We start from the raw sequence: 25499 nt of genomic DNA on the forward strand, positions 1-25499 counted from the left end.
TTGGTGAGGTAACAGGGGTTGATGAGAGTAATGTGTCTGATGTGTGTACATGGACTTCCAAAAGGCATTTGATAAAATGCCACATAATAAGCTTGTCAGTAAACTTGAGGCAGGTGGAATAAAAGCAACAAGCAGCATGAATTCAAAGTTGTCTGGTTGAGTGGAAACTGAGAGTAATGATCGGTTTTTTGAACTGGAGGAAGGGTGTGTTGCGGAGTTCCCCAGAATCAGTGGTAGGGCCTTGTTTTTCTTGATGCATTTGCAGATGACAGAGACCTGGGTTTGATTCCGATCTTCGGTGACTGTGCCGAGTGAGCACGTTCTCCCGTCACTGGGTGCTCCGATATCCTCCCACAGACCAAAGATGTGCAGGTGAGGTGGATTGGCCATGCTAAATTGCCTCTTAGTCTCCAAAGGTTAGGTGGGGTTATGGGGATGGGGGAGTGGGCCTAGGTTAGGGTGCTCTTTCGGAGGGTCAGTGCATACTCGATGGGCCGAACGGCCTTCTTCTGCACTGTTGGGATTCTATGACATGACTCTCCAAACTCTTTTTTGAAAAACAAAAGTTATCTAGCTTACCATAGGTTCCAGCTTAAATGGGTTTGTTGGTTAATATTTTGCGAAAGCCTTTACAAAGCTACTATTTTATTGTTTCAATAAAACAGTAAGGCATTTTATGTTTAAGATCTTTGGTCACTTGTTTTCCTCTGCTTAAATGCTGCTCAGTTCTGGAATCATAGTTACACCAAACAGTAAATTTTACTGTTGCTTGTTTATTCAACTGAGATTTATTTTGTGGTGAATGATGGGGTAACAGTAAGAACATAGGGCAGGATTCTCTGATCCTAAGGCGAAGTGTTGACGCCGTCGTAAGTGTTGTCGCGTTTTACGACGGCGTCAACAGGCCCCCAGGAGCAGCGATCCTGCGCCCTACAGGGGGGCAGCATGGCACTGGAGCGACCCACGCAGCTCCAGCTGCCGATACTGGCGTCAAACGGGTGCAGCGGGTCTGGGCATGTGCGTTACGACCGGCGCGAACTCGCGCATGCTCGCTAGGTTGTCTTCTCCGTGCCGGCCCCAACGCAACATGGTAGAGAGCTACAGGGGCCCGGCGCAGAGTAAAATAGGCTCCCACCAGGAAAAGCCGGCCTGCCGATCGGTAGGCCCCGATCGCAGGCCAGGTCACAGTGGAATCCCCCCTGGGGTTGGATGCCCCATCCCCCCACCAGGCCTCCCCCCGCAGGATGAACGCCGAGATCCCTCCGGGTAGGACCACATGTGAATGGCGCCGGCGGGACTCGGCCTATCTCAGCGGCCACTCGGCCCAACACACGCGGCCCCCAACCGGTGCCACACTCGACGCCAATGCCACCAATTCTCTGATCACCAGAGAATCGGTGGACCGGTGTCGGAGTGGCATCGCGTGAATCGCGTTCCCCCCCTAGGCTGATTCTCCAACCTGGCCCGGGGTCAGAGAATCCCACCGATAGGATTAGACCCACAATGCCGCAGCATTAAGGCACTGGAATAAGCAGGAACAGGTGTTTAAGGGACACTCTGTTATTAATTTGATTGATTCTAATTGGCACCAAAAAAAGAAAGAACAGGTGCTGGAGATTGGCTGTATTCACTGACCAAATTTGTTGGTATTTTCCGGAGTTTCGACTCCAATTGGAGATTTGTTACTCAAATACTCGGGTCAACTTGACCCAATTATCCCTCTCACCACTTCCGCAAATATCTTTCTTTTAGTTCAAAGGAAGTAAGCGAGGGAAAAAAATTTAAAGTCGCTGCTGGGTTAGAATCAGATGTGACAAGAACTGTGCTGGTTACCGAGTAGAATAAGGAATCTGTCCAATATCTCCCATAACCCACTACTGCAAATATAGCGAACACCTGACCTGAATTGTAAACATGAAATAGCTAAGTAACTTCAGCTTGAACTACCTTGCCGTTCTAAACCAGAGGTTTGAAACTCAGAGGTTTAACGTTGTGTGCACTGATCATATATTATTTTTGATTAGACCTTAGTTTACGTCTGATATAATCTCTGAGTGTTATGAATCCACAGAGCTCATTGTCTTCCTTGCCCAATGTTTTTCTTACTTTGATATTTCCATTATCCCACCTCTGACTGGAATGCTTTAGACTTCCTGAGGTGCCATGTGATTTACCGCTAAACGCGAGAGACTAAAAAAAAATCCAGGTTTAATTACTGGCCTGGACTAAACAGAACTGCGGGTGTGCGTACACATCAAGGAGGCAGCTTATCACCACCTTCTGAAGGGCAACTAGGGATGGGCAATAAATGCTAACCTAGCCACCCCAAATATGAATTAAAAAAAAAAAACTGGACCAAGGCAGTGGTTGGAATGCTGGACCAGAGATAAGAAAACAAAATCAAATGGGTTCCAATGTTAAGCAGATTTTTAAAAAATCCCAAACCAGAGTGCAGAGAAAATCAGAAAGCTACAAGAAAGGAAGATTAGCAAAGCTGAGAGGAAGAATGTAGAAGCAGATACTGCTTTAGAAAGGTATTTTACAGTGATGTCAGTGGGAAAACTAGTCAAAGTATGTTGGGGAAGGATAAACACTCGTTTCGGAGAATGAGGGAAGAGCTTAAGAAATTACCTCACTTTTCACAGGGAGATGGATATTGGAATTGCAGAATTGGTAGCCGAGATTATTCAAAGGGGTATGATATTAGAGGAATCACTGGTACTTATGGGAGACCAATCGTTAATATTGATATCTAAGAATAATGATATCTAAGAATTACTAGCACACTGGGCTAAATCGCTGGCTTTTAAAGCAGACCAAGGCAGGCCAGCAGCATGGTTTAATTCCCGTACCAGCCTCCCCGAACAGGTGCCGGAATGTGGCGACTAGGGGCTTTTCACAGTAACTTCATTTGAAGCCTACTTGTGACAATAAGCGATTTTCATTTCATAAGGGTGTCTAGGAAAGGAAAATCATTCTGGGAGAAATCTGACATCCCTCTTCGCGAATTAGCCAGGAAATTATAAACTCCCCATCAGGATAGTCACCTGGAACATCAGGGGCTCAACAGCCCGGTGAAAAGATCCAGAGACTTTGCCCATCTGAAAAGCCTAACGGCCGATGTAGTCTCCCTCAAAGAGATACACCTGAGGGAGAAGGACCGACTGAGGGTAAGAAAAGCTGAATAGGACAGACGTACCAAGAGTGTTACAGGGTGAGGGTTGGGGGGTTGGCCATACTATTTAATAAGAGGATGACCTTTATGGTGGCGACTATGGTGACAGACCCAAGGGGACAGTACGTCATGGTCAGTGGTGTCCTGTGAATGTGTAAGCCCCTAACTGGGATGATACAAACTTTACCAAAATGATCATGGCAGCAATTCCAGACATAGACACCCACCAACTCATCATGTGGGAGAACTACAGCTGTGTACAGGACCCATGGATGGACAAATTCAGCCCCAAATTGGGGAAACAGTTGGCTATGGCAAGGGAAACTAAAAGCCTTTATGGAGCAGATGGGGGGGGGGGGGGGGGGTTGGTCACATACCCAAGGGAGAAGGAGTTCTCCTTCTTCTCCCATGTCCACAAGATATATTCCCGCATCAACTTCTTTGCAGTGGCTAAATCAATGCTTCCAAGGGTAGTAGGAGTGGAATACTCCACAATAGTAATCTCTGACCATGCTCCACACCATGTTGATGTGAGGTTGGAGACGGGCCGGGCCCAGTGCCCCCATGGAGGCTGAATACAGCCCTCCTCACCGACATGGTGCTCTGTGAAAGAATATCAGAAGCCATCAATGGATATGTAACCTGCAACCAAAATGGGCATGTCTCACCCTTCACATTCTGGGAGGCACGGAAGGCGGTGGTAAGGGGGGAAATAATAGCGTACAGGGCACGCAACAACATAAAGGAGAGGGTGGCCAGTCAAGGGTTGGTTGACTCCAAACTGGAGGTTGACTGGTGGTATTCTATGACCCCGACTGTAGAACTTTTGGCGGAGAGGAAAAAAATTACAAATGGAATTTAACCTGTTCTCCACTGGGAAAGTAGTGCACCAACTCTGCCAGTCACTGGGGACCGAGAACTTCTATGAACATGGAGACTAGGCTAGCCGCCTGCTGGCTCACCAGCTGAGGAAGCAAGCAGCCACGAGGGAAATAGCGCAGGTGAAAGTTAAGAATGGCAGACTAGTCACGGAGCCGGACAAGATCAATGAGGCCTTTGCGTCCTACGATCGGAGCTGTACACCTCCGAGCCCCTGGAGGGGGACTTGAAGATGAGGCAGTTTCCTGACGGACTGGACATGCCAGTTGTGGCGGAGGAATGGAAGCAGGGACTGGAAGCACTGCTAAAACTGGGGTAAGTTGTGGAGAGCATTAACTCCAAGCAGGCGGGGAAGGCACAGGTTCCCGACAAATTCTTGGTAGACTTCTACAAAAGATATGCGGCAGCACTGGTCCCGCACCTGCGGAAGATGCTCAATGACTCACTATCAAGGGGGACCCTGCCGCCTACTTTGGCGCAGGCCTCGATATCACTAATCCCTGAGAAAGACAAAGACCTGACGGAGTGTGGCTCATACATACCCATTTCACTCCTGAATACTGTAGCCAAAGTCTTGGCAAAGGCCCTGGAGAGGTGATTTAGAGAGCTGCGTGCCGGAGGTAGTCGTGAAAGATCAGATGGGCTTTATCAAGGGCAGACAACTAACGGTGAACATCAGACGCCTGCTGAACATGTTCATGACCCCATGCAGGGAGGAGAACCAGGAGTGATCATCTCCCTGGACGCAAAGAAGTCCTTTAACAGAGTCAAATGGAGGTACCTCATTGAGGTATTGGAATGGTTGGGTTTGGGCCAGGGTTCGCCTCGTGGTGAAACTAATGTACAGCACTCCCATGGCGAGCGTATGGATGAACACCACCAGCTCTGGACACTTCCAGCTGCACAGAGACAAGAGACAGGAATGCTCCTTATCCATGCTATATTTGCCCTGGCAACTGAGCCACTGGCCATAGCTCTCAGATCAGCATCCAGAAAGTAGACTGGGAGCATAGAGTCTCACTCTATGCAGATGACCTACTCCTCTCCGTCTCAAACCCCCTAGACAGCATGGGAGGGATAATGGAACTCCTCGGGAAGTTTGGAGCCTTCTCAGGTTACAAACGCAACCTGAGCAAGAGCAAGATATTCCCAGAGAACCCGCAGGGGGAGGCGGAGAATCAGAGCTGGGAAACTTTCCGTTCAAATCCCGACACCTGGGGATCCAATTAGCCCACGACTGGACGTGGATCCACAAATGGAACCTGTCAAGTCTGGTGGAAAAGATAAAGAGAGACTTACAGAGGTGGGACTCGCTCCTGCTCTCCCTGGTGGGAGGGTGTAGACGATCAAGATGAACGTGCTTCCCAGATTCCTCATCCTTTTCAGATCCCTCCCGAAATTCATCCGCAAGGCTTTCTTCACTAAACCAAACAAATCAATCATGGCGTTTGAGTGTGTGTGTGGAGGGGAGCGAGGGGGGGGGGGGGGGGGGCGGAGAGTAGAGCTCTAGAATCCACAAGAGCGTACTGCTAAGAAGGAGAAACATAAGAGGCCTGGCCCTTCCAAAGCTCCAATTCGGCCAATGGGCAGCCATCGCAGAGAGAGTGCAGGGCTGGGTCGGAGAGCTGGGAGCGGAATGGCTAAAGATGGAGGAGAGTTCCTGCACAGGAACTTCCCCTTGGGCGGGGGCCATGGCCCCACTCCCATTCCCCCCCATACCCCCAGCCAAATACTCAAGGAGCCAGATGCGGTGTCTATGCTGAGAACGTGGAACCAGCTCAGGCATCACTGAGAGAAATGTCTGCCATGGCCCCCATCTGCAAGAACCATAAATACCACCCCCCACACACACACACACCCTGGCAACACTAGATGTCATCTTTAAACGGTAGAGACACGACAAAGGGATGCTGATTGGATTGGATTGGATTTGTTTATTGTCACGTGTACCGAGGTACAGTGAAAAGTATTTTTCTGTGAGCAGCTCAACAGATCATTAAGTACATGAGAAGAAAAGGGAATAAAAGAAAATACATAATAGGGCAACACAACATATACAATGTAACTACATAAGCACTGGCATCGGATGAAGCATACAGGGTGTAGTGTTAATGAAATCAGTCCATAAGAGGGTCATTTAGGAGTCTGGTGACAGCAGGGAAGAAGCTGTTTTTGAGTCTGTTTGTGCGTGTTCTCAGACTTCTGTATCTCCTGCCCGATGGAAGAAGTTGGAAGAGTGAGTAAGCCGGGTGGGAGGGATCTTTGATTATACTGCCCGCTTTCCCCAGGCAGCGGGAGGTGTAGATGGAGTCAATGGAATGGGAGGCAGGTTCGTGTGATGGACTGGGCTGTGTTCACGACTCTCTGAAGTTTCTTGCGGTCCTGGGCTGAGCAGTTGCCATACCAGGCTGTGATGCAGCCTCATAGGTTGCTTTCTATGGTGCATCTGTAAAAGTCGGTAAGAGTCAATGTGGACATGCCAAATTTCCTTAGTTTCCTGAGGAAGTATAGGCGCTGTTGTGCTTTCTTGGTGGTAGCGTCGACGTGGGTGGACCAGGACAGATCTTTGGAGATGTGCATCCCTAGGAATTTGAAACTGCTAACCATCGCCACCTCGGCCCCATTGATGCTGACAGGGGTGTGTACAGTACTTTGCTTCCTGAAGTCAATTACCAGCTCTTTAGTTTTGCTGGCATTGAGGGAGAGATTGTTGTCGCTACACCACTCCACTAGGTTCTCTATCTCCCTCCTGTATTCGGACTCATCGTTATTCGAGATCCAGCCCACTATGGTCATATCGTCAGCAAACTTGTAGATTGAGTTGGAACCAAGTTTTGCCACGCAGTCGTGTGTGTACAGGGAGTAGTGTAGGGTGCTAAGTACGCAGCCTTGCGGGGCGCCGGTGTTGAGGACTATTGTGGAGGAGGTGTTATTGTTCATTCTTACTGATTGTGGTCTGTTGGTCAGAAAATCGAGGATCCAGTTGCAGAGAGGGGAGCCAAGTCCTAGGTTTTGGAGCTTTGATATGAGCTTGGCTGGGATTATGGTGTTGAAGGCGGAGCTGTAGTCAATAAATAGGAGTCCTTGTTTTCAAGATGCTCTAGGGATGAGTGTAGGGCCAGGGAAATGGTGTCTGATGTGGACCGGTTGCAGCGGTATGCGAATTGCAGTGGATCAAGGCGTTCTGGGAGTATGGAGGTGATGCGCTTCATGATCAACCTCTCGAAGCACTTCATTACGACTGAAGTCAGGGCCACTGGTCGGTAGTCATTGAGGCACGTTGCCTGGTTCTTCTTTGGTACCGGTATGATGGTGGTCTTCTTGAAGCAGGTGGGGACCTCGGAGTGGAGTAGGGACAGGTTAAAGATGTCCGTGAATACCTCTGCCAGCTGGTCCGCGCAGGCTCTGAGTGCACGACCAGGGATCCCGTCTGGGACCGTCGCCTTCCGAGGGTTCACTTTCAGGAAGGCCAATCTGACTTCGGAAGCTGTGATGGTGGGTATGGGTGAATTATGGGCTGCTGGGGCACTCGCCAGCGGATTGTTGGTTACCTGCTCGAACCGAGCATAGAATGCATTGAGTTCATCGGGGAGTGGTGCGCTGCTGCCAGAGATACTGTTCGGCTTCCCTTTGTAGCCCGTTATGTTGTTTAGTCCTTGCCACAACCGCCGAGAGTCTGTCTGTGACTCTAGCTTGGTTTGATATTCTCTCTTGGCATTCCGGATGGCTTTGCGGAGGTCGTACCTGGATTTCTTGTATAGGTCAGGGTCATCTGCCTTGAACGCCTCAGATCTGTCCTTCAGTAGGGAGTCAATCTCGCGATTGAGCCATGGTTTCCGGTTGGGGAACGCATGTACTGCTTTCTTTGGCATGCAGTCGTCCACACATTTGCTGATGAAGTCTGTGACGGTGGTGGCATACTCATTTAAGTTGGTCGCTGAGTTCTTAAATATGGACCAGTCCACTGTCTCTAAGCAGTCACGTAAGAGCTCTTCAGTCTCCTCGGACCAGCACTGCACAACCTTCTTAGCTGGATTCTCCCGCTTGAGTTCCTGCTTGTATGCCGGGAGTCTTATGGTCTGATTTCGCAAAGTGCGGTCGGGGGATGGAACGGTAGGCGCCCTTGATGGTAGGGGATGTATGCATTGACGACAGGTTAGCGACCCTGGGGGAACTGACGGACAAACTTCAGCTCCTGAAAGGGAATGAGTTGCCATACATATTGCGAAGGAGCTTTCTCCAAAAGTAGACAACAACATTCCCCAGCTACCAGGATACTTCCTATTGGACAGACTCCTGACTGCGGGCAAACTAGGAGGCAGCAACTGCGCTGACATGTACGGATGACTACTGGAAGAAGTACGGTCACCACTGGACGAGAAGCGGGAGAATGGGCGGAAGAGCTAGGCGTAGAGATAGGGGGAGGAATCTGGAGTGAAGCACTGCTTAGGGCGAACTCCACCTCCTCATGCGCAGGGTTGATCCTAACTCAGCTGAAAGTAATGCACAGGGTTCACTTGACGAGAAGACGCATGAGTGGGTTCTTTCTGGAGGTGGAGGATAAATGTGAACGGTGTCAAGGAGGCCTGGCCAACCACACCCACATGTTCTGGTTCTGCCCCAGAGTGATCGGGTACTGGACCGCCTTCTTTGAGTCCATGTCCAGGGTTGTGGGTGTAGTGGGTGGAGCCGTGCCCACGAGTGGCGGTCTTCAGGGTCTTGGAACAGCCTGAATTGTCCATGGGGAGAGGGGCCAATGCCCTAGCCTTTGCCTCCCTGATGGTCGGCCAGAGATTCCTGCTCGGCTGGATATATAAGAACAATTTTAAAAATCTATTATTAGAGAATGGATGAATATACGAAGTAATTATTTTTCAAGTTCCAGGTTTAGTTTTAGTTGCCATTCTACTTGACCAGAGAATGATGAATGACTTGGACAGAGTGCTGGGAAACCTGAAAAGAGAAAGGTATTTATTTTGTTGAACTATGCTGCAAATGCATGGCAGATGAACCATAATCTCAAAGAGAAAGATAGAATCCCTACAGTGCACAAGGAGGCCATTCAGCCCATTGAGTCTGCATCAACACCCCAAAAGAGCACTCCACCTCGGCGCACTCCCCTGCCCCATCTAACCTGCACACCTTGGGACACGAAGGGGCAATTTATCATGGCCAACCCACCTAACCTGCACATTTCTGGACTGTGGGAGGAAACCGGAGCATCCGGAAGAAACCGGGGAGAATGTACAAACTCCGCACAGTCACCAAGGGGGGAATTAAACCTGGGTCCCTGGTACTGTGAGGCAGCAATGCTAACCACTATGCCACCCTTAGGCTAATATAGTAGATGGAATGCTTCTTTTGGGTTCTATCAGCAGTTGCTTTCTTTCATTTTCTGCTTTTACTTGAATACATATTTGTTTCAACTATGAATGCTGATGATACAATGGAATTACAGAAGTTGGCAATGGAGGGAATTGTTGCTAGTAAGCATCAACAGTGCAGCAAACAGTATCAGTGTCAGAGCCATTTCAAGCTCTTGGACTGGATTTTCCATAATTGAGACTATGTCCCCATGCCAGTGTCAAAACGGTGGGGTTTTACTCCTGAAAATCCTGGATTAAAGGGACACAAATTCCCAGCCCTGCAGGGACCCAGAGTAAATCTCACAGCTTTTGCTGCAGATACGGGCCCCCGCACGTCTGGGTCAGAGGCCACGCATGTGCATGGTGGCGGCCTCCAGTGGCTGTGCCGTGCTCCATGGTGGACTCGGATCACGGAGCTGGGCCCGAAAAAGAGACCCCCAATCGGCCGCGCACCCGACCCTCAAACCACCCACAATCATTCCCTGGCCGCCTATAAGCCCCCACCGGCCTCCGATCGGTTCACCCCCGACCAGGGCGGCGGCGGGCTGAGTCTGCAGCCGCCACGCGAGTATCCTGACTGGCAATACAAGGTTAGTTCCACGGCGTCGGGAACTCGGCCGGTCGGGGGCGGAAGATGTCGGAGCGGGTCTCTGGCAATGGTGCCCGGCAGCGCGGCGTACTCCCCGGTGACGCTGCTTTTCGGTGCCCGGAGAATCGCCGAACCGGTGCCGGTCCCGATTACGACGTTATACTGGATTCTCTGCCCCAGCGCCGACTGCGATTTCAGTGTCGGGGTGCGGGGAATCCAACCCTTTATGTTTGGAATCAGTAATATGTCTAAATGAGTACCCTTAACTGATGTCATCAGAATCAAAGGAAAAGTATTCAGAAATGGACAAGAAAAGGATTAAAATAAAAGCAAAATACTGCAGATGCTGACAATCTGAAATAAAACAGAAAGTGCTGAAAAAATCCAGCAGGACTGGCAGCATCTGTAGAGAGAGAAACAAAGTTAAAACATATTTTGAGTCCATTATGACTCTTCTTCGGAAAAAGATTAAGGCGAGATTGCCAATTCTTAAAGTGTCAGTTCAAAGATAAGTGAACATTACTTAAAAGCTGCTGGTTGAGATACTTATTTTGTTCCTCTGGATATTGTTCAGACAAAACGCTTTGCGATCGGTTTTCATTACTTTTCTCCCTCTTTCTGCCCAATTAGCCCTCTTTGGGAACATGGGAATCAGTAGGTCATTTAGCTCCTTGAGCCTTCTCCAACATGCAATGGCTGGTCCACACCTCAACTTATTTACCCAATGCTCCTTGATACTTTTACCCAACAAACATCTACCCACCTTAGTCTTAAAAATTGCAACAATCCCAACACCTAAATCCTTTTGGAGCAAAGATTCTAGATTTTCTGCTGGACTATGTGTGGAAAAAAATGCTTCCTGATTTCTCTTTTTAAATGGCATCGCTTGAATTATTCAGATGAGCAGAATGCTCCTCGACGTTTCAATTACAGGGGATTGAATGTTTTCCCATTCTCGACCATCTCGGTCAGTGTGTCCAGCACTCCCAGCTCAGGTGAATTTCCTTGTTGGTCCAGCTCCAACAATGTTTGTCGGTTACTTACCTCCTTTTGGTTGATTAGCACACACAAAAAACAAATTGACAAGGCATTCGGGAAGAGAAGAAATTTTGCACACCATTCGCAGAAAGTAAAATGGCCAATTTGCTACCTAGGTCTTGGGTAGTATGGACCTCATATCACTGCTTCAAGACTATTCCAAATCTAATTACTATACAGCTGTCGGGTGAAAGGACACCTTGTTCTCTCAATCTGGGCTGGATTTTGATTTAAGACACACTCCAACATGTGGTATGAATGGGTTTGTCAGCCAAATTTTGCTATGTCACACAGTTTGTTTTTAACTGCGGAGGTCTTCCTTAAAACAAATTGAATTAATTTTTCTCATGCTTGAAATACAAATGCATGCGATCTGTGTGTATCTGTGAAAGGATAGATTAGCATTTATATAATGGCCAGAATTCTTGGATTGCTGTCATTCACTTTTTCCACTGGTGGCACACCTCTGCCCATGGGTTTCCCGGTGGGATAGGGTGGTTACAATGGGAAATCCCATTGACGAGCAGCGGGAAGCAGCGAACGGCGCATCGCCGAGAAATATGCTGCTGGAGGTCCGGAGAGTCCAGCCCAACGTCGTATTGTGCCATTCAGAAAAGTCCCAAAACACTTCACTGATGAACTACTTAGAGAAACAATGGCTGCTAACTATGGAAATGCAGTGATCAGTTGCCACATTGCAAACTCCTTACAAATAACAAAGAGTAGGTAATCTGTGCTAGAGGGAAATTCCTGACCAGACCACAAGGAGAGGCTTCTGCTCTGCTTTGAGTAGCACCACAAGATCTTTCATTCCTGCCTGAATCAATCTTTCTTTACTGTCACACTCACAGGACAGCCGATCTGACAAAACAGCAGTCACTTGGCATTCTGCTGGAGCAAAACACACTCAAAGTCAAAACTCCAAGGTAAGGCGGCTACTGATTGAGGTAATGTAATTTGACGAGCAAGACCCCCTGAACGAAGGTAATAAACATTTTAGATGGTGCACTGTAAAAGAGAACCTGCTAAATTTCAAGATGGTGAATCAAAGTTCACCAAGTATTGGGTCCTGATAAAAGCTTGAATGTAGCAGTAACAAGGGAACATGTTTATGTCAATATCTGGTTACAGTGTTCCGGCTAATTTCTTTGATTTTTCTCGTAACACTTAGAAAAAGACTTGATAAATTGGTGAGCAACTGAAGACTGTGTGAGGAACACTGCCCTGATTTAGCATTGATTTTTATTAAATGCGGTTTATAGCGAATGGCAATCAGATGGTACCTTGCAGTAGATGAGGATGAAGAGGCTGGTGAGCTGTGAGGACAGCTGTCATCTCATCGTGATCAGAGGGATGAATATACTCATAAATGCTGTTCCCAGTTAGCTCCACCTGGTAATGAAAACATGGCAGACGTTGTTAGACACACATATGTCAACACGTTGATTATGGCAACCCGCTCTGCCGACTTTGTTTATAAAATAAAAATTGAAACTGGACGAATGAGCAGGTAAAATTACATGGGTCATTCCCCCGCCCTGGAGCCAGCCTGATTTCTACCTGCTCAGTTGAGTAATTGGCAAGGACACCCATCCAGAGTTGACAGGGTCCAGTTCAACTATTGTCTCTTTGGGACCAACTCGAATTTGAGCCTCAGTGGGGAAGCAGTAGTGAGATTCCTGCCAGTCCACCCTGTTTCGGGGGGGGGGGGGGGGGGGATTCAGAGGAAGGAGAAGGCTAAAAACGAGTTTCTTTATTTTTCCCTGTGGGACCAGCATTGCTACTCCAGGCTCGCTAGGAAAGCTTAGTCCTTCCCTGTCGCGGTTTACTTTTCCCTGTCCCTCGCTTAGAAGGCCAGAAGCTCATTGTAGAAATCAACTAATTCAACGCCCACAGGAAATGGAACCCATAATCTTCCAGACAGTTTCACAAAGCATGTTTATTAACTGGGCAAATTAAAATAGACTTTTTGATGAAGATTGGATGTATCTTTTGTTTTGGAATAACAAATTGTCATGATTTTTGTCCATTGTCAAAAAGCGGGAGGTTGTAATTTGGGTCAATGCGTTTGGGTTTCTCACAGCTGGCTGTAATAAATGAAGTGTTTTGCTGCTATAATGAGGAAAACAAAGGGACTTTTGTACACACATTTCCTGTGAGGATTCATCATGCATGGCACAAACTTAAATTCTAAACTATCATCACAATGCATGCGTGCAGAGTCGCCGAATGAACATTTCATAGAATCATAGAATCCCTACAGTACAGAAGGAGGCCATTAACCCCTTCGAGTCTGCACCAACCCTCCAAAAGAGTACCCTGCCTACGCCCACTCCCCTGTCCTATCTCCATAACCCCACCTAGTCTGCACATCTTTGGACTGTGGGAGGAAACCGGAGCGCCCGGAGGAAACCCACGCAGGCACCGGGAGAATGTACAAATTCCACACAGTCGCCCAAGGCTGGAATCGAACTTGGGACCCTGGCACAATGAGGCAGCAGTGCTAACTACTGTAGCACCGAGCCACTCTTTCTTTTTGTAGATTGAGAAGGAATGAAGGCATATGCAATTTTCCCTTTATAAAAATGTGCTCGTGGTCAGGAAGCATCTAAATAGTCATCTGTTTGAGCGCTAACTTTTTCTGTCCAAGTAGATCTTGGAGGTTACATGATGAGTTTGGATACTCATTTTAGTATCATCTTCGACACCTTACACTTGAGCAAATCTCACCACCTGCTGAAGAATCTGCTCCTGTTCCAGATGTTGCCGCCTTTTCACAAGGAAAGTGAGAGAGGTGTTGGCCCTTGCAAAGATGGTGTTTGTCATTGGCTTAATAATTATGTGCACTGCAGACTATCCAGTATGGTAGATGTTCTTTGCAGGTTTTGGAAGGATCTGATCACATGAGAGCTTCATTGATAACATTAATTTCTATGGGAAGAGCCAAAATCTGGGTCAGGTGACTGCAGGTCAACCTGCAGAAGGTAGTAAAACATGATGACACTCCACCTTGTGAAATAGAGTTGGTGAGACTGATCACAGCTAACATATCACATATATAGAGCAAAGCTAATGATCCCACGATGTCATAGATTCCCTACAGTGCAGAAGAAGGCCATTTGGCCTATCGAGTCTGCATTTGCCCTTACCAAGGCCCAGTAACCCCTCCCAATCTTTGGACACTTCGGTGCAATTTAACATTGCCAATTCACCTAACCTGCACATCTTTGGACAGTGGGAGGAAACTGGAGCACCCGGAGAAAACCCACACAGACACGGGGGGAATATGCAAACTCTGACCCAAGGTCAGAATCGAACCTGGGTTCGTGGCACTGTGAGACAATGTCCAAGAATGCTTAACAGCCAGTTAAATACTTGTGAAGCGTGGTCAGTTTATAACATAAGAAATGCGGCAGTCAATTTGTGCCCAGCAGGATCTCACAAACAGCAAAGGAATAATGACCAGGTAACCTGTTTTTGTGATACTTTTTGAGGGGGTAAATATTTCAGAGCAGTGGGAGAACTCCATTCCTCTTCTTCTAATTGTGCCATGGGATGTTTTACATTAGGGGAGGTGGTGGCACAGTGGTAATGTCACTGGGCTCGTAATCCAGAGGTTCCGCCCAATGGTCCGAGGACATGGGTTCAAATCCCACTACAGCAGCTGGTGGAATTAGAATTCAAGTAATAAATCTGGAATTAAAAGCCAGCCTCAATTATAATGCCCATGAAACCATTGTTTATTGTCATAAAAACCCATCTGTTTGACTGATGTCCTTTATGGAAAGAAATCTGCCATCCTTACCAATCTGACCTACATGACTCCAGATGCACAGTCATTGGTTGACTCTTAACTGGTCTGTGAAATGGCTCACAAGCCACTCAGTAAAATCAAACCATTAAGAAGCATGAAAAACGAATGAAGCTTGGTGGACCACCTGGCGTCGATCGAGGCACAAGAAATGATAGTGCCACACTCAGACCTGCCGACCCCTCCTCCTTCATGATATCTTGTGGCTAATGCCAAAATAGTGAGAGCCATTCCACATATCAATCAAGTAACAGCCTGACATAGTCATGCCCACAGAATCATTGCTTACAAAGAATGTCCCAGGCGTCACCATCACCACCTCTGAGTATGTCCTGTCCCACCGAGCAGATAGACCCCACCAGACAGTTGGGAGGGAGTTGTCCAGGGAGTCCTAAACATCCATTCCGAACCCCATAAACTCTCATGGCATCAGGTCAAACATGGACAAGGAAATCTGCTGATTATCATCTACAGCTGTCCCTCAGCTGATGAATCAGTATTCCTTCATATTGAACACCGTTGGAAGAAGCATTGAGACTGGCAAGGGCACAGAATGTACTCTGGGTGGTGGGTTTCAATGTCCATCACCAAGAGTGGCTCGGTAGCACTACTACTGACTGAGTCCTAAGGAACATAGCTGCTAGACTGGCTCTGCAGCAGGTGATATCTAAGCCAACAAGAGGCTTCCTATTTGACCTCATCCTCATCAACCTGCCTGCCGCAGATGCATCTGTCCATGACAGTATTGATAGGAGTGACCACCGCACTGTGGAGGCAAAGTCCGGTCTTCATATTGAGGATACCCTCTATCGTGTTGTGTGGCACTTTCCGCTGTGCTAAATGGGATAGATTCGAACAGATCTACCAATGAAAAACTGGGCATCCATGAGGCACTATGGGCCATCAGCAGCAGCAGAATTGTACACAAACACAATCTGTAACCACATGACCTGGCAAATCCCCCACTCTATCTACCATAAAGTCGGGAGATAAACCCTGGTTCAATGAAAAGTGCAGATGGGCATGCCAGGAGCAGCACCAGGCATACCTAAAAATGCAGTGTTAACCTGGTGAGTCGACAACACAGAATTACTTGCGTGCCAAACAACATAAGCAGTATGCAATAGGCAGAGCTAAAGATCCCACAACTATTGGATCAGGCCTTAGCTCTGCAGTCCTGCCACATCCAGTCATCAAGGTTGGTGGACAATTAAACAATTAACTGGAGGAGAGGGTTTCGCAAATTTCCCCATCCTCAAAGCTGGAGGAGCCCTGTGCATCAGTGCAAAAGATATGGCTGAAGCATTTGCATTAATCTTCAGCCAGACGTGCCAATGATGCCAGATGATCAAACTCAGCCTCTTCTGGAGATCCCCAGCATTAGAGATGTCAATTTGATTCACTCCACAAGATATCATGAAATGGCTGAAGGCACTGGATGCTGCAAAAACTATGGGCCTTGACAATATTTCGGCATTAGTACCGAAGACATGTGCTCAAGAACTAGCTGTACCCCTAGACAAGCTGTTTCAGTGCCACTACGATGCTGACACCTACCCATGGAGAACTCTCCATTGCTTGGAGTCATACCTAACATAAAGGAAGGTGGTTGTGGTGGTTGGGCGTCAATCACCTCAGACCCAGAACATTACTCCAGGAGTTCCTCAGGGTAGCATCTTCGGCCCAATCATCTTCATTGCTTCATCAATTACCTTCCTTCCATCAAAAGGTCAGACGTGGGATGTTGACTGATGATTGCACAATGTTCAGCACTATTCACAACTCCTCAGATACTGAAGCAGTACATGTCAATATGAAACAATACCTAGACAACATTCAGGCTTGGGCTGATAAGTGGCAAGTTACATTTGTGCCATAGAAGTGCCAGGCAGTGACCATCTCCAACACAAAGAATCCAACAATCACCAATTGCCCTTCAAAGGCAATACCATCATGGAATCCCCCATTATCAACATCCTGGAGGTTAACATTGACCAGAACCTGAACTGGACCAGCCATATAATTACTGTGGCTAGAAGACCAGGTCAGATGCTGGGAATTCTGTGGTGAGTAACTTACTCCTGATTTCCCAAAGCATGTTCAACATCTTCAAAAAATCAGGAATATATGATGGAATATTCTTCACCTGCTTGGATGAGTGCAGCTCTAACAGTGCTCAAGAAGCACAATGCCATTTAGGACAAAGCAACCAGTTTGATTGTCTCCCCATCCACCACCTTAAACATTGACTCCCTCCACCACCGATTCACTGTGGCACTGTGTGTACCATCTACAAGATGCACTGCAGGAACTCACCAAGGCCTCTTTGACAACGCCATCAAAACCATGACTTTCACAACCTCGAAGGAGAAGGACAGCAGGGGCACCTGCAAGCTTCCCTCGAAGATGCACACCATCCTGACTTGGAAATATAGCATCATTCCTTCACTGTCGCTGGATGAACATCCTGGAACTCCCTCGCTAACAGCACTGCGGGTGTAGTTATCCACATCGGCTGCAACGGTTCAAAAGGACAGCTTGCCACCACCTTCTCGAGGGCGCTAAGGGATGGGCAATAAATGCTGGCCTGGTCTGGCCAGTGATGCTCACATCTCATGAAATAATATTTTTAAAAATCGCCTGAGAGGGCAGATGGGGCTTCAGTTTAATGTCTCACCCAAGGGATGTGAGATAGAAGCTTTGAGGGGAATTTCATGCCTGCATTCACCACGGGTGCAAATGGCAGCATGGGTGTGAAATCCCACGAGAGCCCGAAACCGAGAATCTCAACTGCGGGAGCTTGGTTTTGATTTGCCTATCCCAGCACTATCCCCTCGCACCCTGGGACAGCCCCCAGCACTGCCGCTTGGTGTGTCATGTACACTAAATATCTCCTCTCCTTCTTCAGAACAAGGCCAGCAGCTCGGGTTCAATTCCTGTACCAGCTGAGAACTCTGAATTCTCCCTCTGTGTACCCGAACAGGCGCCGGAATGTGGTGACTAGAGGATTTTCACAGTAACTTCATTGCAGTGTTAATGTAAGCCGACTTGTGACAATAAAGATTCTTTATTTATTTTTTTAAATCCCTGTCCTTGGCCAAGCTTTTAGTGAACCCTTCTAACTTGATCTTTAGTTTGGTGTCAGTCATTATCTGATTATATTCTTAAGGAGATCTTTTGGAACATTTTCTATGTTGAAGGTGCTTTACAAATGTTAGCAGTTATACTATAACTTTGGCTATTTTTATTACACCCAATTGTAGCTACGGGAAATGGCTGTACTCAACAACGTACCACAACCGCCATCTCAGTATATTTCTATTTCCCAAGCGAACCATTATATTCTACTTATAAATGTAATTATTTAAGCAATAAATCTTCTGTGCTCTGACCCTGCGTCATTGTGAGTAAAACATTTAAATGTGCTCACCAACTTGCTCCTGTTACAACACCTAGAATCTTCTCTGCCAGCTAACAGACCCTCATAGAGGCTGAAAACTTTAAAAGAAGATTCAAACTTCCAGTTAATATTTGAAAGAATGCCACTTCAGGATTTCAGGTTTAAGAACTTTCCTGTAACAAATAACTAAAAACACTATTAGCTAAACACTCTCTTTGTTGGCAATTTATACTTTAAACCACAGAATGATATATACCGTGTACCCCACTACTCCGTCCCTCTCCTTATTCTTAGACCAACTGAAAAAACATTCTTCATACATAGATACATTGTCATGATGTGGAGATGCCGGCGTTGGACTGGGGTGGGCACAGTAAGAAGTCTTACAACACCAGGTTAAAGTCCAACAGGTTTGTTTCGATGTCACTAGCTTTCAGAACGCTGCTCCTTCCTCAGGTGAATGAAGAGGTATGTTCCAGAAACATGTATATAGACAGATTCAAAGATGCCAGACAATGCTTGGAATGCGAGCATTAGCAGGTGATTAAATCTTTACAGATCCAGAGATGGGGTAACGGCCTCAACCGGGACCTGGGATTCATGTTGCATTACATTCATCCCCCACCATCTGGCCTGCGAAATCCTACCAACCGTCCTGGCTTGACACAATTCACACCTCTTTAACCTGGGGTTACCCCATCTCTGGATCTGTAAAGATTTAATCACCTGCTAATGTTCACATTCCAAGCATTGTCTGGCATCTTTGAATCCAGTGATATTCTAAAAAAGCCTGTAACCTAATCTTTGGCTTTGGACAATGGCTTTCTCTACATCCTTTGCCATGGCACTGTGAATCACTTGGGCCCTGTATCTAGGTTGAAATGCTAATTAGCTATCATTGACAGCCCAGTGCTCTTTTATCTTGGAACTAAATGGGCAGTTTAATGTACAATCATTGATAACCCAACATCTCAATACCTTTCTGGGACTTAGGAGACTTACAGTCTCCACTGGTTACACAAAGGCTGCTGCCATTGTCTATGTGTAAATATCCAGTATTCTATCCAGTAAAACAATCTAAGCCTTTATTTGATTTTTGTCATACGAACGTAAAATATTATGAAATAGGAATAGAGGTAAGTCATTTGGCTCCTTGAACCTGCTCCGTCATTAAATAAAACCTTGGCTGATCTGTTTGTGTTTTGAGCTCCACAGTCCCATTTACCCCGATAACCTTTGATTCCCTTGTCTAACAAGAATGTATCTACCTCTGCCTTAAACATATTCAATGATGCTAGGAGAATGGGCAAAGAAGTGGCAGATGGAATACAATGTGGAAAAGTGTGAGGTTATGCACTTTGGAAGGAGAAATGGAGACATAGACTATTTTCTAAATGGGGAGATGCTTAGGAAATCAGAAGCACAAAGGGACTTGGCAGTCCTTGTTCACGATTCTCTTAAGGTTAACGTGCAGGTTCAGTCAGCAGTTAGGAAGGCAAATGTAATTTTAGCATTCATGTCGAGAGGGCTAGAATATAAGACCAGGGATGTACTTCTGAGGCTATATAAGGCTCTGGACAGACCTCATTTGGAGCTGTAAGCAATTTTGGGCCCCGTATCTAAGGAAGGATGTGCTGGCCTTGGAAAGGATCCAGAGGAGGTTCACAAGAATGATCCCTGGAATGACGAGCTTGTCATATAAGGAACGGTTGAAGACTCTGGGTCTGCACTTGTTGGAGTTTAGAAGGATGAAGGGGGATCTTATTGAAACTTACAGGATACTGCGGGGCCGGTATAGAGTGGACATGGAGAGGATGTTTCCACTTGTAGGAAAAACTAGAAGCAGAGGACACAATCTCAGACTAAAGAGACAATCCTTCAAAACAGAGATGAGGAGGAACTTCTTCAGCCAGAGGGTGGTGAATCTGTGGAACTCTTTGCCGCAGAAGGCTGTGGAGGCCAAATCACTGAGTGTCTTTAAGACAGAGATAGATAGGTTTTTGATCAAAAGGGGATCAGGGGTTATGGGGAGAAGGCAAGAGAATGGGGATAAGAAAAATATCAGCAATTATTGAATGGTGGAGAAGACTCACTGGGCCGAGTGGCCTAATTCTGCTCCTATGACTTATGGTCTTATGACACAGCATCCATTGTCTTCTGAGGTAGTGTTCCAAAATTGCAGAAAATTACTTATCTCTATCCAATAATGGTGACTCCTAATTTTAAAACAGTGCCCCCTAGTTCAGGACTCACCCACAAGAGGATGTATCCGTTCCATGTCTACCTTGTCAATGCCATTCAGGGTTTTATATACTTCAATAAAGTCACCACTCACTCTGCCAAACTCCAGTGGAAATAAGCTCAGCCTGTCCAACCTATGTTCATAAGACAACCCTCTCGTACTTGATATCAATCCAGTAAACCTTCTCTGAACTGCCACTAATACATGAAATCCTTCTTTAAATAAAGGAGACCAAAACTGTACACACTAGTCCAGATGCAGTCTTACCAATGTCCAGTATAACTGATGTATAACATCTTTGCTTTTATGTTCAATTCCTCTCGTAATAAAGGATACCGTTCCATTAGCCTTGGTAATTAAGTGTTGTACCTGCATATTAACTTGTTGGGACTCATGCACCAGAACACTCAGATCCCTCTGCATCTCAGAATTCTGCAGCCGTTCTACATTTATGTAATATTCTGCTTTCTTACTCTTTCTGCCAAGGTGAACAACTTTGCATTTGCACGCAATATACTCCATCTGCCAGGTTTTTCCCCACTCTCTCAACCTATTTACATTTTGTCTGCAAACTCCTTGGGCGCGATTAAACGGGAAAATTTCTAAGTGCCGTGTCAGGCACGACTTCTCGGGTGCCTACTGACGGCTGAGCTGGCGAGACCGTGGCCCATATTTAATGGCACTTAGTGCCGGAAATGATCCCCCTATGAGCTTCACGGTCGAACTGGCTGCCCCGCCTGCTGATTTGCCTGGGCCGTGCCCGGCAGCTGCCCGCTAACAAGGGCAGCTGCTCATAAACTCTCCCTCAGAACCAGCTCCCTGGCAATACATGATTATGACACCACATAGTCCTGCTCCACCCTTTAGGGATGCCAACCTGACCAGGCTGCCAGATGCTGTGGAGGCGAGACGGGTCACCCTCTTCCCCTAAGGGGGATTGGAGGACCAGCAATAGGGCTGGCCAGTGCCGCCTGAGAGGCAATGGCAGCACCAATTCGGGCAGCATGACCAGGAGGACCGTCGTTCAGTGAGGGAAGAAGACCAATTATCTCTACGTGGCCGTAAGGGCACGTTAACACCAGCCCCCTGGCATCAGTCCTGCCTGCCACCATGCTGACCACCGCCACTACCCTCCTCAACAAGTTGGTGGCTGACACCTCGCACTTCCTCCCCTGCAGCATATTACCATGCCTGCGCCCCAGCACCCACCAGTACTACCTCTCCAGGTCCAGGAATGGTGCCCATACATACCACCTCTTTTAGACTCTCCTGATGCATCAAGCGTGCAGCTCACAAGGCCACCTCGGAACGCAGGGGAAGTTAGCCCATGATAGGTGGGAAAGGGCCCAGATGGGCAGCGGGGCTCCGGACATCAAAGTCCTCACCCCCATGAGGAAAGGACCCTGGAGATCACAGTGTTGTCCGAGGAGAGAGCAGTCACCGACAGCGAGATTGGCCTGCGCTACAGAGGTGAGGATTCATTGCCCCTTCACCCAGATGACCTGTCTCAATGAGTTGCTCAAGCCAGACAAAATGATCCTCCCCCCTCACTGACCACATGTCAATTCTCTCGCCACATCTCCATCTGATGGGGCTGGGCCATCCAAGCAATCACCTCGGAGTAGAGCTCTGAGGAGATCACTAGCAAAACATCACGGCTGTCACCCCACCTCCCACCAGCGCAGAGACACACACCCCGGTGGGCAACATTACTGGACATGCTTCTGGGGCACAATCTGGTGGGCACCCCACAGATGCTGATGTGCATCAGATGGAATGAGGTACATCCAAGGGAGTCAGCAATTGGACGTCTGCTGGATCCCAAGATGATCCCCCGTGAAGCTCATGGGGGATCATTTCCTGCACTAAGTGCCATTAAATATGGGCCACGGTCTCGCCAGCTCAGACGTCAGTAGGCACCCAAGATTCAGCCGAATCCCAGTCAGATGGTGAGCCTCTGGGCTGATTCAGACGCTAAGGCATGGCCATGAGTTTTAGGAGGGGATGTCAGCGACACTCCGGTGAATGCATAGTCGATTGGAGGAGTCCCAAACGTTACAGGTGCAGATGATGCCAACAGTATGTGGCACCGAGGCCAACACAACTAAGGTGGCGACAGCAGTGGACAGCCTGGAGTACAAGGTCAGCGTGATGACTGATGGTGCCCAAGCCATGGCTCAGTCTGTGTCGACCAAGGCTGAGGGCCTCGACATCATGTCCCAGTCGCTGAGGGAAGCATCCCAGATGCAGGTGGTCATTGCCTAGGTTCTGCAGAGCGTGGCCTAGATGCAGGTGGATCTTGCCAAGGCACTTCGGAGCATGTCCCAGTCACTGAGGAGCAACACCATAGTGCAAAATCTGGAATTAAAAAGTCTAATGGTGCCCATGAAACTATTGTTGATTGTCGTAAAAATCCATCTGGTTCACTAATGTCCTTCAAGGTAGGAAATCTGCCCTCCTTACCTGGTCTGGCCTACATGTGACTCCAGACCCACAGCAATGTGGTTGATTCTTAACTGCCTCTCTAAGACAATTAGGAATGGGCAATAAATGCTGGCCCAGCCTGTGATACCCATGTCCCATGAATGAATAAAGAAAACTGTGCTGACTCTTCCCAATTACGTTGCGTTTCTCCACGTCCCCAGCTATAACCTCTTTAATGATTTTCCTGTTTTCTGCCTCCGTCCCTCCTTGAATTGAGGGGTTATATTTGCTACGTTCCAGTTTGATTGAAGTTTTTCAGAATCTAGGAAATTTGGAAAATTAACACCAATGCATCTACTACCCCATTTGCCACCTCTTTTCAGACTCTAGGATGAAGTCCAGAAGGACCCGGAGATTTGTCAACCCCACAGCTCCATTGGTTTTCCAGTACCACTTCCCTAGTGATTGTAATTTCACCAAGTTCCTCTCTCTCTTCCACCTCCTGATTTACAACTATCACTGGAATGTTTTTTGTATCCTCTACAGTGAAGACAGAAGCAAAATATTTGTTCATTTCATCCACCCTTCCTTTGTTATCTACTAACTCCCCATTGTCACTCTCTCGAGGACCAGCACTCACTTTATTTTCACTTTTCCTTTATAAATACCTAATAATAATAATCTTCATTGTCACAAGTAGGCTTACATTAACACTGCAATTAAATTACTGTGAAAGCCCCTAGTCGACACATTCCGGCACCTGTTTGGGTACACAGAGGGAGAATTCAGAATGACCAAATTACCTAACAGTACTTCTTTTGGGACTTGGGGGAGGAAACCGGAGCACCCGGAGGAAACCCGCGCAGACACAGGGAGAACGTGCAGACTCCGCACAGACAGTGAACCAAGCCGGGAATCGAACCGGGGTCCCTGCCACTTTGAAGCAACGGTGCTAACCACTGTGCTACCGTGCCGCCCCTGTAGAAACTCTTGTTATCCATTTTTACATTTCTAGCTTTCTTCCTCTCATAGTTTAATTTTTTTCTCCTGGTTAACCTTTTAGTCATTCTCTGTGGTTCTTTATATTCTGACCAATCAAACCACCCAGATTTATTATCAGACAGACTTCAGAACAAGTCACATGACCACCTTCATTTTTACTTTAAATTTAAAAACACAGTCCAAAACATAACAAACTTATCGACCGCATAATTGTAATAGTTTTGAAATAACAATATGTTAAGGTCTCTGGCAAATTAAAAAAGTCCAAATGGTGACTGACAAACATCTTGTCACAATGCACCAAATTACTTATAGCAGAATGGGATTAGTTGACAATCATTGCTCAAATATATTGTATTACAGAACATTGCCCAATTTTAATAGGAAATTTCAATTCAAAACAGATGAGTCTGAACAGTGATTGAAACTCTCATAAGAATAATTAAAATCACGAGCAACTTGTAATTTACAAAATTCTAATTTATTCCTGAAACATAAGATCTACCTCAAAATCCTCTTCCGAATGAATGAAATGTGCAAAATGTTGAAAATGTTGAAGTGGCAGCATTTTGCAAAGGTTGTTTAGTTCCCCAAAAAGAAGCCTATGGGTTGCATTAGGCGTTAGGTTTTAGAAATGTAATTATGTGATTGAGTGTGGCATTTATCACATGCCATATTTGTACAGGGGTGTGCACCGTGCATCATATTTTGCTGAATATGAATTTTCTCTGGCAGTTGAATAAAAACATGGTATCTTTAGGCTTGGGGCTGACTCTATACATTGCTGGTTACTATCTGTGAACTCCAGTTGGACCTGACACCAGCCTTGCTGTCACCAGAAGAGTACATACCCAGCAAACACAGCAATAGAAGCACTGCCATTATAGTGATCTGAATCATGCTTTGGTTTCCCATTTTGATAATTAGTGAATCGATGCACAATTCTAGCCACTCCTGCCTTCTTCCTCCACCAAGGCCCATTGGGAGTGACAGACACAGCAGTGAGCTTATTCCGCCAATCACTGCACTATGCATTGCATGGGAAATAGGGTGGCCACGGATGATGGGAAATATGAAGACATTTTCCATTATACTCCGTAACATTCAAAAATCAGCCACAGCATTTAACACTGCTTGTTGTGCAATTATTTTTATATATTTCACTTCTGATCATTTCTCCTGGCTCCACATTTTCTGTACACTCTTTCCATTGTTGTATGCTCACTGTATTTGAATCAACACCCACCTCATGATTCCAGGCCCAATTCTTTCTTTCCTTGTATCCTGTAACTTCAGCTCTCATTATCTACCTCGATCTTCCTTTCCTACAATATATATTCTTTAAATCAGAAGCTTTCTCACTCCAGATGTTTTCTTTTCACCTCTCATACTTTTATTTCAAGTCTGTGATGTTCTGTACAATGGGGTCAAGCTAATCTCCTAAATGTCTTAATATAATAAATTAGGAACAAGAATAGGCCATTCAGCCCCTTGATTCTGTTCTACTATTTATTAAATCATGGCAGAAAATTGCTTCCAGATTTTTGTTTTGTCTTCCGAGAGGCTGAGCTCT

The 25499-nt window shown here is 46.7% G+C and overlaps 1 protein-coding gene across 1 annotated transcript in view; it reads right to left on the bottom strand.

Moving 5' to 3' along the window:
- Positions 1-25499, bottom strand: part of LOC140427733 (single-minded homolog 2-like) — a 180295-nt gene that overhangs the window by 82399 nt on the left and 72397 nt on the right. The window contains exon 4 of the mRNA XM_072513334.1: positions 12331-12439. Within this exon, the coding sequence (XP_072369435.1) occupies positions 12331-12439 (109 nt within the window). The remainder of the gene's footprint in view (positions 1-12330; positions 12440-25499) is intronic.

The sequence above is a fragment of the Scyliorhinus torazame genome, chromosome 8 (genome assembly GCF_047496885.1).
Source record: "Scyliorhinus torazame isolate Kashiwa2021f chromosome 8, sScyTor2.1, whole genome shotgun sequence".
NCBI lineage: Eukaryota > Metazoa > Chordata > Chondrichthyes > Carcharhiniformes > Scyliorhinidae > Scyliorhinus > Scyliorhinus torazame.